This window comes from Nematolebias whitei, chromosome 8 (assembly GCF_014905685.2).
Source record: "Nematolebias whitei isolate Nwh7 chromosome 8, NemWhi1, whole genome shotgun sequence".
NCBI classification, from domain to species: Eukaryota; Metazoa; Chordata; class Actinopteri; order Cyprinodontiformes; family Rivulidae; genus Nematolebias; species Nematolebias whitei.
Window position 1 is genome coordinate 32,709,611 of NC_056505.1, and position 12,905 is coordinate 32,722,515.

At 39.6% G+C, this 12,905-nt stretch overlaps 2 protein-coding genes across 2 annotated transcripts in view; both read left to right on the top strand.

Moving 5' to 3' along the window:
• Positions 1-1,171: 1,171 nt before the first annotated feature.
• On the top strand, positions 1,172-6,826 carry wdr54 (WD repeat domain 54). Its single transcript, XM_037680715.1, has 8 exons — positions 1,172-1,255; positions 1,422-1,488; positions 2,171-2,227; positions 2,306-2,433; positions 2,564-2,664; positions 5,327-5,489; positions 6,412-6,486; positions 6,641-6,826. The coding sequence occupies exons 1-8, from the start codon at positions 1,172-1,174 to the stop codon at positions 6,770-6,772; spliced, it is 807 nt and encodes a 268-aa protein (XP_037536643.1). The 3' UTR covers positions 6,773-6,826.
• A 3,238-nt stretch (positions 6,827-10,064) lies between these two features.
• Positions 10,065-12,905, top strand: part of LOC119414087 (potassium voltage-gated channel subfamily V member 2-like) — a 4,110-nt gene continuing 1,269 nt past the window's right edge. Inside the window, exon 1 of the mRNA XM_037681210.1 lies at positions 10,065-11,503. Coding sequence (XP_037537138.1) covers positions 10,178-11,503 — 1,326 coding nt within the window. The 5' untranslated portion in view covers positions 10,065-10,177. The remainder of the gene's footprint in view (positions 11,504-12,905) is intronic.

Genomic DNA, 12,905 nt, shown 5'->3' on the forward strand with positions numbered 1-12,905 from the left:
CTGAGGAGCAGACTGCTTTGAGTTTAACTCCATCACAGAACTCTTATCTTGAGCAAACATGAAGGCGATAGTGGAAAGGAAAAAGTTCCACATGAGGAAGAAACCTCTAGCAGAACCAGGCTCAGGACAAGTGGCCATGTGCTTATTTAAGATTTAAATCATATTCATGACTGCACTACACATGCATACAAGTGGTAATGCCCTGATAGGCCGACTTACAGTATTTATTACAGTAGTTCTGTGATGTAACTGGATTATAACAGAGCTTTAGGGCCATGCTAAGAAAAAAAATTGAAAGCCATAAAATTATGAGAATAAAGTCCTAGTATTACGAAAATAAAGTTGAAGTCTTAATATTATGAGAATAAAATTATACAAGACTTTTTGCAGCTCTCGTGTTTTTTTTTTTTTTCCAGGCGTGGGATCCACAACGCAACCTGTCAATCAATCCAGTAGGCGTGTCAGCAAATGACCAGTCCGAAGCTAAATGATTGAGAAATCAAGGGTTGCATTGTGAGTGCTATGGACAGCCTCCAGTGCGAGTCACTGTGTATATGAAGTAGTCCGCGATCACTATTGGGTCACTGTTTGTGAAATATGCTTCCATCCACATTATGTGACGACTAAATCCATCAATGCAGCCATTAATTGCAATGCCATACACGTACGGCTTCAGTTTATCACAAGAATGCTCAACATTCTTCATTTTACCACAGTTAAAATGCGATAAACCCTGCTTTATCATGTCAAAGTTCAGATAATATTATAGCTTTATTCTGGTAAAAAATATTACGCGTTTATTCTCATAATATTATGAGTTTATTCTTGTAATTTTACGACTTTATTCTCATAATAATACTATTATCATACGAGTTTATTCACATAATACTACTGACTATTATCATATGACTTTATTCTCGTAATACTACAAACTTATTCTCGTAATATTATGATTTAATTGTTGTACAACTTTAATTTTATGGCTTTAAATTTTTTTTTCCTTAGCGTGGCAATGTAATTTTTTTATTTTTTTTTTTAGCGTGGCCCTAAAGCGCCGTCATACTGGATAATCGTGTATAGTTAAAGTTTATGGGGTTAAATTGATCCTTTTCTGGTTTCTTAGCTGTGCCACATAATCCAACCAAGTGATCAAAATGTAAAATAATTATGAATGTTGATTTTCTTCAAACAGGCATCATTCTGTGCTCTTCCCTCTCGTGATCTGCTTGTGGTGACTTCTCAGAAAGGTATCCAGGTGAGTCTGCTTTTCTCTGATGTCACTGAAAGGCACATATTTTTGACAACTTCTAGATTGTTTTTGTGGTAAAAAAAAAAGAATTTGTGTTGTCAAGTAGTACTTCTATAAATTTATGGGACTTTACAGCTTTATTTCTGCCTATCAATCTGTTTTTCTTAATAAGATGTATGAATCTGATGGCTCCATCATGGTGTACTGGCATGCACTGGATACTCCAGAAACACCTACAGGTAAACTTGCATAAACACTGTGGATTTGCTGCATGTGGGTACACTCACTCAGAGAAAGGTTTCTCCTTTTTATTAGCAGCATAACTTTGATGAAATATCCACGTTAATTCAGTATAATAGGTTGTAATAGTTTGGAAAAGGAATATTTGATCAAAATAATCTTACACAAGTGCATGCTGTCGTTACTGGTTTTGTGACAGCACACCTGATCCATCTTTGGAGTATTAAAACAATCTAAACATACTCAAAAATAAACATTAGTATATCACTTTTCAGAATATTGCTTATGTTATAACAAAGTTATTTCCTCTTTTTACTTTAAGTTCCTATATTGCAGTGTTCCTGCAGTACCTTGAGTTCAGAGCTTTCTTTAAAGAGCGTGTGGGCCAGAAGTGGTTCTTGAGCCATCGCAAACCGGCCCTCTGTGTTTTTCATACAACTTGAGCTAAATTAATTTAAGACCGGGGTTTTAGTAATAACTCTCAAGAAATGTCCAAATAAGTCTGTAGTGCCTTTTGAAGCAGTTTACAAGAGTCTGATCTTCAGGGGAAATAAAAATGGTGCTCACCTGTGCCCCGAGTACGTAAAAGTCAATATAGGTTTATGATAGTGTTTGTTTACATGTTTAAACATTAGTGTGTGTGTGAAAATATTTTCCTAACAGAACTGATTTCTATTTTAGAACAGGCAGTCTTTGCTCGTGGAATATCAGCAGTGTCTGAGAATTATATATGCGTGGGTAAGTACTGAGTTACATAGAGTATATCTGTGAATGCACTGGGTTAAAACTGTACAGAGGACTTGACTCTTTCTTCAGGTGTTTCATCAGGTGCACTTCTAGTGTTTGATGTTCCCAGTAAAGGCAGTAACATCACTCTATCTGAGGTACTGGAGGAGCACAAAGAGCCCATCACTGATGTGGCTTCAGAAACCTCTGGAAGCCAGGTAAGTTCTGCGTATGTGTGTGAGTCTCTCATTATGTGAACACACATGTTTTCACAAATATTAGACCATCTAAATAAAGTACAGCAATTCTACAGATTACATAACCTTTTTGTGCGTCCCCCTTTTGTAGGAATGCATAGCTAACCTGGTTTCTGCAGATGACGAGGGCAACCTGTGTGTGTGGAAGTCTGGGGAGGAATTTCAGCTTCTCAACAAGATCCCTGGTTTTGAGTAAGAAGCTGTTTTTTTATTGTTTAGCCTGGTGATTTTATTTTAATTTGTGTGTGGGACATTACAATCTTCTCCCTATCTGAACTGCTTTCTAAAGGAACATGTGTATATGATGTTGAAGTTCCTCATCCCTCCCAGCTGGAAGGATTATATGTCCATTGTCAGATTTGTACTTTATTGTGTTTCGGAAAAATTAAGAACACAAGAACGCAAAGTGTAAACCCCAAAAAAAGTGTCGGTAGAAGCACAAGCTTATTATACCTTCACTTTATTATACATAAAACATCAAAATCAAAGCAGCAGAATTTTTCCTATATAATTTTCTAAAGCATTTCAAGGAATTCCAGCTAAATGGATAAACGCATAAACAAAAACACAAAAGAAGGAAGAAAAACAAAACAATCAAACCTTATTATATTTGTTTAACAAATTATTTGTATGCATTTTTTTTATTTAAAGAGTAAAAAACACAATTGTAACTCCTCACAACAACTATTCCACACCTGAATCCCTCTAACTGAAGTACAGTTGTTTTTAATATTTGTCCTAACCTTTGGTTTTTAAATAAATCCTTCTCTTAAATCGTAGTTTTTCTCGTTAATTTTGAACCACCTTTGTATACACCTTGGAAGGAGTTTATGATAGGCTTTGTACATAATCAGTGCTGTTCTGAGCTCTACTAAGTCATAAAATTTTAAAATATGCAATGTAAGAAAAATGTCATTAGTTGGATGAAAATAATCAGACGCAGTTATAATTCGGATAGCTTTCTTCTGGAACGTGTAGTGTTGGTTTAATACAAGTTTCCCCAGATTTAAACACAATAATTCATGTATGGAAGTATGAAACAACAGTATAACATGCAAAGTGATTTCTTATTTAGGATATGTTTTATTTTAGTCAGTATTGCAATAGTTTTTGACATTTTGGCTTTTACATTATCAATATAAGCCTTTGCAATTTGTAATCAATTATCACTCCCAAAAATCTGATTTCATACACTCGCTCTATTTAAGTACTGTTTATCATGAGTTTAACATTATTTGTTGTTTTCTTACTAAATATTACAAAATTTGTTTTATCATAATTTAGTGATAATTTATTTTTGTCACACCATTTCTTAAATATTTGTAATTCTCCTTCCATTATACTGAGGACCTGCTCCAAACTATTACCAGAGCAATATGTGGTATCATCTGCAAACAAAGTTAATATTAATAACTTAGATTCATTACATATATTATTTATGTAAAGGAAAAAAAAAAAGTTTAGGACCCAGCATCAACCCTTGTGGTACTCCACAGGTAACCTCTAATAAATCAGAATTCATATTATTTATTTGTACATTATAGCTTTATGAAAAACAATACAACAACAAATTATGTGGCGCACAGACACTCCAGTATGGGGTACCAGGCCCTTTGATACGGGCTGTTAGGTCCCTGTATGACCGGTGTCAGAGCCTGGTCCGCATCGCCGGCAGTAAGTCGGGCTTGTTCCCGGTGAGAGTTGGACTCCGCCAAGGTTGCCCTTTGTCACCGATTCTGTTCATAACTTTTATGGACAGAATTTCTAGGCTCAGCCAAGGTGTTGAGGGGATCCGTTTTGGTGGCCTTAGGATTGCATCTCTGCTTTTTGCAGATGATGTGGTCCTGTTGGCTTCATCAGATCTTGATCTACAGCTTTCGCTGGAGTGGTTCGCAGCCGAGTGCAACGCGGCTGGGATGAAGATCAGTTCCTCCAAATCCGAGGCCATGGTCTTGAGCCGGAAAAGGGTAGAGTGCCCTCTCCGGGTCAGGGAGGAGGTCCTGCCCCAAGTGGAGGAGTTCAAGTATCTCGGGGTCTTGTTCACGAATGAGGAAAAATGGAACGTGAGATCGATAGGCGGATAGGTGCAGCGTCTGCAGTGAAGCGGGCGCTGTACAGGTCTGTTGTGGTGAAGAGAGAGCTGAGTCAAAAGGCGAAGCTCTCAATTTACCGATCGATCTACGTTCCTACACTCCTCTATGGTCACGAGCTTTGGGTTGTGACCGAAAGAACGAGATCTCGGATACAAGCGGCCGAAATGAGTTTTCTCCGCAGGGTGTCTGGGCTCTCCCTTAGAGATAGGATGAGAAGCTCGATCATCCAGGAGGGACTCGGAGTAGAGCCGCTGCTTCTCCACGTTGAGAGGAGCCAGTTGAGGTGGCTCGGGCATCTAGTTAGGATGCCTCCTGGACGCCTCCCTGGTGAGGTGTTCCGGGCACGTTCCACCGGGAGGAGACCAAGAGGAAGACCCAGGACACGCTGGAGGGACTATGTTTCTCGGCTGGCCTGGGAACGCCTTGGGATTCCCCCAGAGGAGCTGGACCAAGTGGCTGGGGAGAGGGAAGTCTGGGCCTCCCTACTTAGGCTGCTACCCCCGTGACCCAACCCCGGATAAGCAGAAGAAAATGGATGGACAGACACTCCACTTGTGAAGTTTTTTCATATTAACTTTTATCCTAGTGTCACATTTCCCCGATTTTATTTGTAAAATGTTGTATTTATCATTTCTTAATATGCTCTTTTTCTGATATACTTGTTTTTCTTTAGTTCCTTTCCTTCCTTGATTGAATAACCAGTTTTTTCCTTCTTTTTTTCCTGGATGGTGTTGATCCTTTATGCTCCTCACCTCCTTCAGCATCAGCTGCTCATCTGTGAAGTTGTGGAAAGGTACGGCGGTTGCAGGTTACGGTTCAGGCCAGATCCGTCTCTTCGAGGCGGTGACAGGGATTCTGCATGCTGAGATCAACGCTCACGCTCGCTGGATATACTCACTGGACATCGCTCCCTTTTCTGGACTGGTGAGTCATATAAGCCAAAAGAAATACACGTTTACTCACTCAATGTAGTTTTGAATTATTCTTATTTTTCATTTAAAGCGACAAACACAATTATTTAGAAAAAGTCCAACAGTGACGTTTGAAAGTTTATCTTTTTGAAGTTTTCCAGATTTATACCTAAATACAAATGAAACACATCTCCACAATTTCACGTTTTAAATGAAAGGGGTTGTGCTTGGAGAAAATAAAATTCTTCATTCCACCATGAGAACCTGATCTAAGCCTGTGGTTCTTGATATAAAACATTTTTGGCCTACTGTACGTTGCAGTGTATAGGAACAGTGAACTGAAGATTAAATCAGCGAACACCAGGAGTGACGGGACATGAGCCTGTGAACTGAATCTAAAGTAAACGTGGGTCATGCAGGACGACAGCAGCCCTAGGAAGAGGACTCGATCAAAGAAAGAAAACGTTCAAGTTGAATACATTTCACCTTTTGGAAAAATTAAGTCATAGTCCTGATGTATAGAAATAAATATGCTAAAAGGATTTTACGTTTTCTCAGAGCAACCTCACAGTTTGTTAGTGACAACGATTAAAAACAGACTTATTGGAGCCCCTACGTCCCTTGTGCTTTCTGGAAACAAACAGAATATTATACAAATTAGATCAACTTCACAGGAAATGTATCCATGATGTACAGCAAGTATCAGATGCAGAGAAGAGAAAACACAAATAAACCAGGAGCTAGCCAATTACAATGACAATGCTATGCTAATTACTGGATGATGTCATCTGCTGACTTTTAATACCTTTTTGTTTGAAAGTCTCGTTTTTATTTTGGGATTGTGGATTTAGCTCAGAGTTCTTCAACAGTAAAGTACAAACATAAAAAATATTAACTCAGTGTGAACTGACAAGTCTTCTCTGTCTTCGCTTTAGCTTCTGTCTGCAGCGGAGGATTCTTATATCAGAGTGTGGCACCTGGCTATGACACCAGAAAGTAACAGCGTGGAGGTAATTTGTTACTGCACACTCTTTGATTTTCTAACAAGTAAAGCAGTATAATTCAAATGTCTGCTGCTTAATTTAAATCAGGTAATTTATCCCTTTTCCAAAATCTAATTTACTCTTTGGTCACATTTTCCTTCTTGTTCTGAATTTCTTCTAGGTTGCTCATTTGCATAACGAATGTGTGACGGACACACAGATCTGTGGCGCCAAGTTTTGTGACGGCGATGGTTATGCTTTTGCAGTGACGGGATACGACCTGAGTGAGATTATACGCTATGTACAGTCATAGGTCTCTGCCGTTGTTAATGCGTAACGTGTACGACTAAACTGTGTATTTATTTGGGGAAAGCATTTTGTCTTTGAAAAAAGACAGAATATAGCAAAATATTAGTTTGTCTACAGTTTTTGTATGTTATATATATATTTAGTACATGCAGCTTCAAAGTCATTTTATGAAATATAATTTCTTACTTCAAAGAGCAGTTAATATTTTATACAGAAGTTGTTTTAATTTAGCCCTGAAGCTGTGGATGCTGTTGGTCATGTAGTCTGATCAGTGTTCGCTAGAGGGCAGAGTGGAGTTGTTTACAGGATTTATTAGACCTGAAGATGGCTCCTGTGAGAAACTCCACAGAGTGAACTGGTTCCACTGTGTGCAGACAACACCACTCACATCTGTCAGATCTGATGTTAACAGCAGATCTGACAGATGGAGCAGGAGCTCACACGTTTTGCTTTCATTTCATAGGTTCATCTTTTAAATGATCTCAGATACATTATTTATTCTTGTTCACAATTTTGCAGATTTTATGGTACAATTTATGTTCACAGTTTAAATGTAACATACAGTTATAACCTAAAATGTAGTATTTTAAATATTTTTGATCGCAACATGTTTTACCCTTGTGTTTAAATGTTTTTCTTATTGTTTAAAGTGTTGATTTATTGTTTGTGGTGTATTTATTTTTTTGCTTGTGAGACAGAATTAGAAAGCCCTTTATTATGTAAGTATATAAACATAAATCATATTTTCTCAGTGTTTCTAAAATAATCTTTCAAACAGTTGCTAGATTAAACATTTTAAACACAAAGTTATATTGTTTTCTTGGAATTAAGATGTCTTGAAATAATTTAAAAAATATATCAGAGCAGTAGTATGGGTTCAGGATTGGTTCTGGTTAACAGATATTAAGATTATTTTTTCTTTTTTAATTTCCCATTAGATATCATAATCCCATTTTATTGTGACAAGTTGAGAATCAGGTCAGTGAGGAATTGTGTGCTGTTTATGAGTCCTTACAATAAATCCCTGAGTTCTAGTCTTACATTGATGACAGAGACGGGACTACCACGTACTGGGCAGCCGATGTGTTGCATGGCAGTGACGATAAGTGAGCCAAGTCCGTACAATGTTACTGCGTCACCATCACGTTACACCAAAGCCACAAGAAAGCTGCCTCTTCACTGGAAGCTTGGTGTTGGAAATGTTAACTCTCTTGCTTTTAGAGTTTTGTACCAGATTTCAGCTGAGTATAATGAGCACTATGTTTCAACTTAAAGAACACATGGCGACATTTACGTTCAAAGCTCTGTCAGCTTGACCGTGTGTCAGACCAGTCTAGCTGCACATATATCACAGTGCCAAAGGACAGTCAAGAAGCTGATTGCTTTACAGATCATAGATTATTGGCATCAAGGTGTCGTTTCTCATTTAAACACAAGAAAAGAGGCATAAATGTCCTCGCAAAAATTCAATGTCAATATGAATAATGATAAAAAAGAAACAGCTGGAGCAGATATTACATCAGAAACTTGCTGACAGCACCGTGACTTTGAAGAACTAGGGGATAGTTGTGAATACACAAGTATCTGGAAAAAGAATGAAGGTGCAAAACGACTGGTTTCACGACCAGGAAGAGAAGATACAAAAAGTGCTTGAAGACGAGTTTTAAAAGAAATGACTTGATAAAAATCTAAAAAAAAAAAACTGGTTTCAGCAAAGAGGAAGTGCAGCATTGTGTCCAGGTAAAAGATCAGAAGGAGTTTTATGAGACTCTGGCCCAAGATCCAAAACCTTACATCCAGTAACATCTAAAGATTGAGCACCTCTTACTTCATCTGATGATTTAAAGCCAAGATGGGTCCAGTGGTCTGTTGAACCAGCCTAATGCTGACTTCAGTGTTGCAGCTGATATATAACATCACCCAGTCATCCAGTCAGTAGACTATAGATGAACTGGACAACACACTCAAGAATACCAAATTACCAAAGAGCCCAGGTTCTGATGGAGACAGTCCTGAAGTTCTTGTACATGGTGGAAATGGACAAACTTTCTTTCTGTTCCTTTTTCCTGTCCTGTCATTTTTTAAAACATGTTCCTGCCATCAAATTCAGAATTACTCCACTTTATCCTTAAAAACTGCATGTTTTTAATTCAAACATTCAACATGTTTAGAATTAATACAAATTGATTAGTTGGATTTGTCATTTATTACATTTTGTGTTTATTCACATTTTACACAATGTCTAAAACATGTATTTGTATTATATAGAACAAAGGTTTTAATCTTTCTCCTCTGCTGTGACCCTTCCTGTGAAGCTTCAGGTCAGTTCTTCACATCATGTCTCTCTAACTAGACAATCTAATATGGCAAGCCCTTTTAACATAAAATCGGATTGGATTCATACATCTTCAGCCTGCAGGAACCTAACAGCTTCATGTCATTAAACCTAACAGCTTCATGTCATTAAACCTAACAGCTTTAATGACATGAAGCCTCAAGTGTTTAACCTTTTGCAGATGGCTGGCTGACTGAATGTAAGTAAATACTTAGTAAAATCTACTTTGTCACTTCATAGTATGAGTTCATGGTATTATTCTGATGGCCTATGAACGGATTCAGTGGATGTTATATGACATGGAATGCATTGTTTTTGTTCAATCCCACCGGATTAAATTATTTCTACCTTCTGGCATCAAAGTTACAGTCTTCTGTTTAACTTTTTTTTTAATAACAGCTTGAGGTTTTGATTCATCTCGCCTCTAAAGAACTCTGAGCTCACCACCATCTGGGACAAAGGCTAATGCTTAAAACTCTTATCCCACCAGCCCCCCTTTGTCACCCTTCACCTTAAAAATTTAAAGCACCTCAGAAACAAAAGTAAACAAACTACATCACAATCTGAGGATGACTTTTAAAAATATGTATAAAGCACTTCAATATAACCATGTATATTATGTATAATACCATTATACTGTTTTGTAGTTGGGAAAATAAAAGTAATCGAAGACGTGGAATATTGTTTCCTTCCAATATGAGTTTGCATGTAACTCTTAGGGATTTCAAAGATTAATGTGTGACAGAGTTTAATAATTTGTGAGAAAAAAAATAGTTGTCTATTAAGTTTTACCCCATTTTCCCCCCAACCCTAACCTTCACTAAGTTCAGACGGTGAACTACTCATTTGTCGGGATATGCTGCGCAGCTATCGTCATGTCATCCAGGCAGCTCAGCAGAGGATAATAGTATTTAAACATCCTGTAAGTATGTGGATCCTCTCAGTCAGCAACATTAATGGGGACATGAGCAGGACGCCTCATGTCCTCCACCTTTAGAGAAAGGGTGCATTAGACAGCAGAGACGCTGGTTGGTGCGAGGGCGCCGTCTGTGTTGTCGTCTACTGACGGTCACCATGGGGAGCAACAAGAAGGTGTGGAACAGGAGGCAAAGTCTCTTTCCCAACTACAAAGTCACAGACTCGGATGCTAATCGAAGACCTTCTGAGCTCGTTTACCCACTAGCCAAGGAAAGCTGTGTGAAGACATGGACCTCCATGCAGGAGCTGACCAGAGACATCTATAACATTTACTCTGAGTATGAGGATGAAGATGATGAAGGTGGTGCTCCATATGGTTTCTCCAAGCAAATATCACCCAACAAGAACTATTCGATCAACATCAATGTAGGGGGGAAGTCCTACCAGATAGCCTACAAGATGGCAGCAAAGTACCCCAAGACCAGAATTGGACGTCTTGCCACCTACACAGACCACAACATGAAGCTGGACCTGTGCGACGACTACATCGTGACCAACAACGAATACTTCTTTGACAGGGACCCAGACGTCTTCCACAGCATCTTCAACTTCTACAGGACGGGCGTGCTGTGCATCAAAGATGAGCTGTGTCCTCGAAACTTCCTGGAGGAGATCAACTACTGGGGCGTGAGGATCAAGAACACGAGCCGATGCTGCCGCATCTCCTTCGAGGAGAGGCAGGACGAGCTGAACGAGCAGCTGAAGATCCAGAGGGAGCTGGAAGCTGAGGTGGAGATCGAGGAGAACGAGGAGCTGTTCCATGACATGTTCATGGGCCAGACACGTCGAGCCATCTGGAACTTGATGGAGAAGCCTTTTTCTTCGATCAAGGCCAAGCTGATGGCTTTGGCCTCCAGTCTGTTTGTCCTGATTTCCCTGGTGGCCATGACCCTCAACACGGTGGAGGAGATGCAGTACAAAACTCACACGGGCCAACTGAGCGGCAAGACCTACTGCGAGTACGTGGAGTCCATCTGCATCGCCTTCTTCACCATGGAGTACCTGCTGCGCCTCATATCCACGCCTGACCTCAGAGCGTTCAGCCGGAGCGTGCTCAACACCGTGGACCTGATCGCCATCCTGCCTCAGTACCTGCAGGCCGTCCTGGAGTTCTTTGACAGCGAGGAAAACTACATGAAGCACGAGGCCGACATGCAGGCTGTGGGCCAGGTGGGGAAGCTGGGGCAAGTGTTGAGGATCATGAGACTGATGCGAATCTTTCGTATCTTGAAGCTGGCGCGTCACTCCACTGGTCTGAGGGCGTTTGGCTTCACCCTGCGACAGTGCTACCAGCAGGTGGGCTGCCTCTTCCTCTTCATCGCTATGGGCATCTTCACCTTCTCTGCCATGGTTTTTACCGTGGAGCACGACATGCCGCAGACAAACTTCACCAGCATACCTCACGCGTGGTGGTGGGCCGCTGTAAGTTCATCTTTGTACAAATTAACTGGCAGAAGACCAGACAGAATGAGTTACTGGTATGTGTTGTCATGCTTCAGAACATGTGACCTGTGCAGACAACAGGAAGATTCAAATTACACTTTTTGTCAGTTATATATTTAGACATCATACATTGTCAATTTTACAAGTTGAATCATTTCTTATTAAAAGCAGGTAGGGATGAAACTATGTTTTTCTTTCTTTTATTTAAACCATGTTTTTGAACCTCTGAGCCCGTCTGTTTACCATAAATAAACCCATTAACAGATCACTGCCCTCCCTCTCAGAGCAGGTGGTAGAATCTTACTTCTAATCTGGGGGGAGGAAATAATAATCCTCCAAATGATACTAATGGATCTGGTGAAGGATGCTCGTTGTGCTTACTGCTGATGACACCTGTTGTAATCTAACAGAAGTGAGTCCCTGAACCGCAACACAGTGTTCCCTCATTTATCACGGGTTTTAGGGACCGCACTCCCCTGTGATAAGTGAAAAACCGTGAAGTAGGGATACAGTAGTCCAAGTAGTAGTAGTAGTAGTAGTAGTAGTAGTAAGTAGTAGTTTATTTTAATATATATATATATATGTGTGTGTGTGTGAAGGCGTTATAAACCCTTCCCACACATATGTAATGTTCTAAACAATGTTTCTAAACTCTGAACGCACTAAAAGAGCACAGAATGTCATTATTTCACCTCCCTGCCTCCTGCTGCACTCTGCCAGATGCAAGCGCTTTCCACTTTTCCGGTGCAGAACGGAGATATGACACGCTGCAGAAACAAGTTTCTCCTGCAGCTGTGGGCTGCACACAGGTGCAGCAGGTGCTAAATAATTTAAAATAATTTATTTTAAATAAAAATTCCATGTCGATCTTGTGGCTCATCCATCAACCGCGATTGCGGTTCATTTATCGCGGACTCTCTCTATCGTGGTTTTTCAAAATAAGATTGGACATGACACACAATTGGCTGATTGATGGATGAGCCGCACGATTGGCATGAAATTTTTATTTAAAAGAAATTATTTTAAATTATTTAGCACCTGCTTGCATCTCTGTGCAGCTCAGAGCTGCAGGATAAACTTCCTGCTGCAGCTGATCAGCTGTTCACCGTGCACAGCGGAAAAGAGGGCGTGGCCAAGAGCGCTTGCAAGTGGCAAAGGAGGCAGGGAGCAGAGATCATGACATGCTGTGATCTTTTAGAGTGTTTAGAGTTTAGAAACACTGTTTAGAATATTGCAAGAGAGTGAGAAGGCTTTAAAATGCCTTTCTATCTATAGATAGATAAAAAGGTAGATGGATGGATGGATGGATGGATGGATGGATAGATGGATAGATGGATAGATGGATAGATAGATAGATAGATAGATAGATAGATAGATAGAT

Excerpts from the sequence above, each read along its gene's own strand:
- wdr54 (XM_037680715.1), top strand. The coding sequence starts at position 1,172 with ATGTTGATTTTCTTCAAACAGGCATCATTCTGTGCTCTTCCCTCTCGT. Across the intron at positions 1,489-2,170 it reads TACTCCAGAAACACCTACAG|AACAGGCAGTCTTTGCTCGT; the intron begins GTAAACTTGCAT and ends TTTCTATTTTAG. Across the intron at positions 2,434-2,563 it reads CAGAAACCTCTGGAAGCCAG|GAATGCATAGCTAACCTGGT; the intron begins GTAAGTTCTGCG and ends CCCCTTTTGTAG.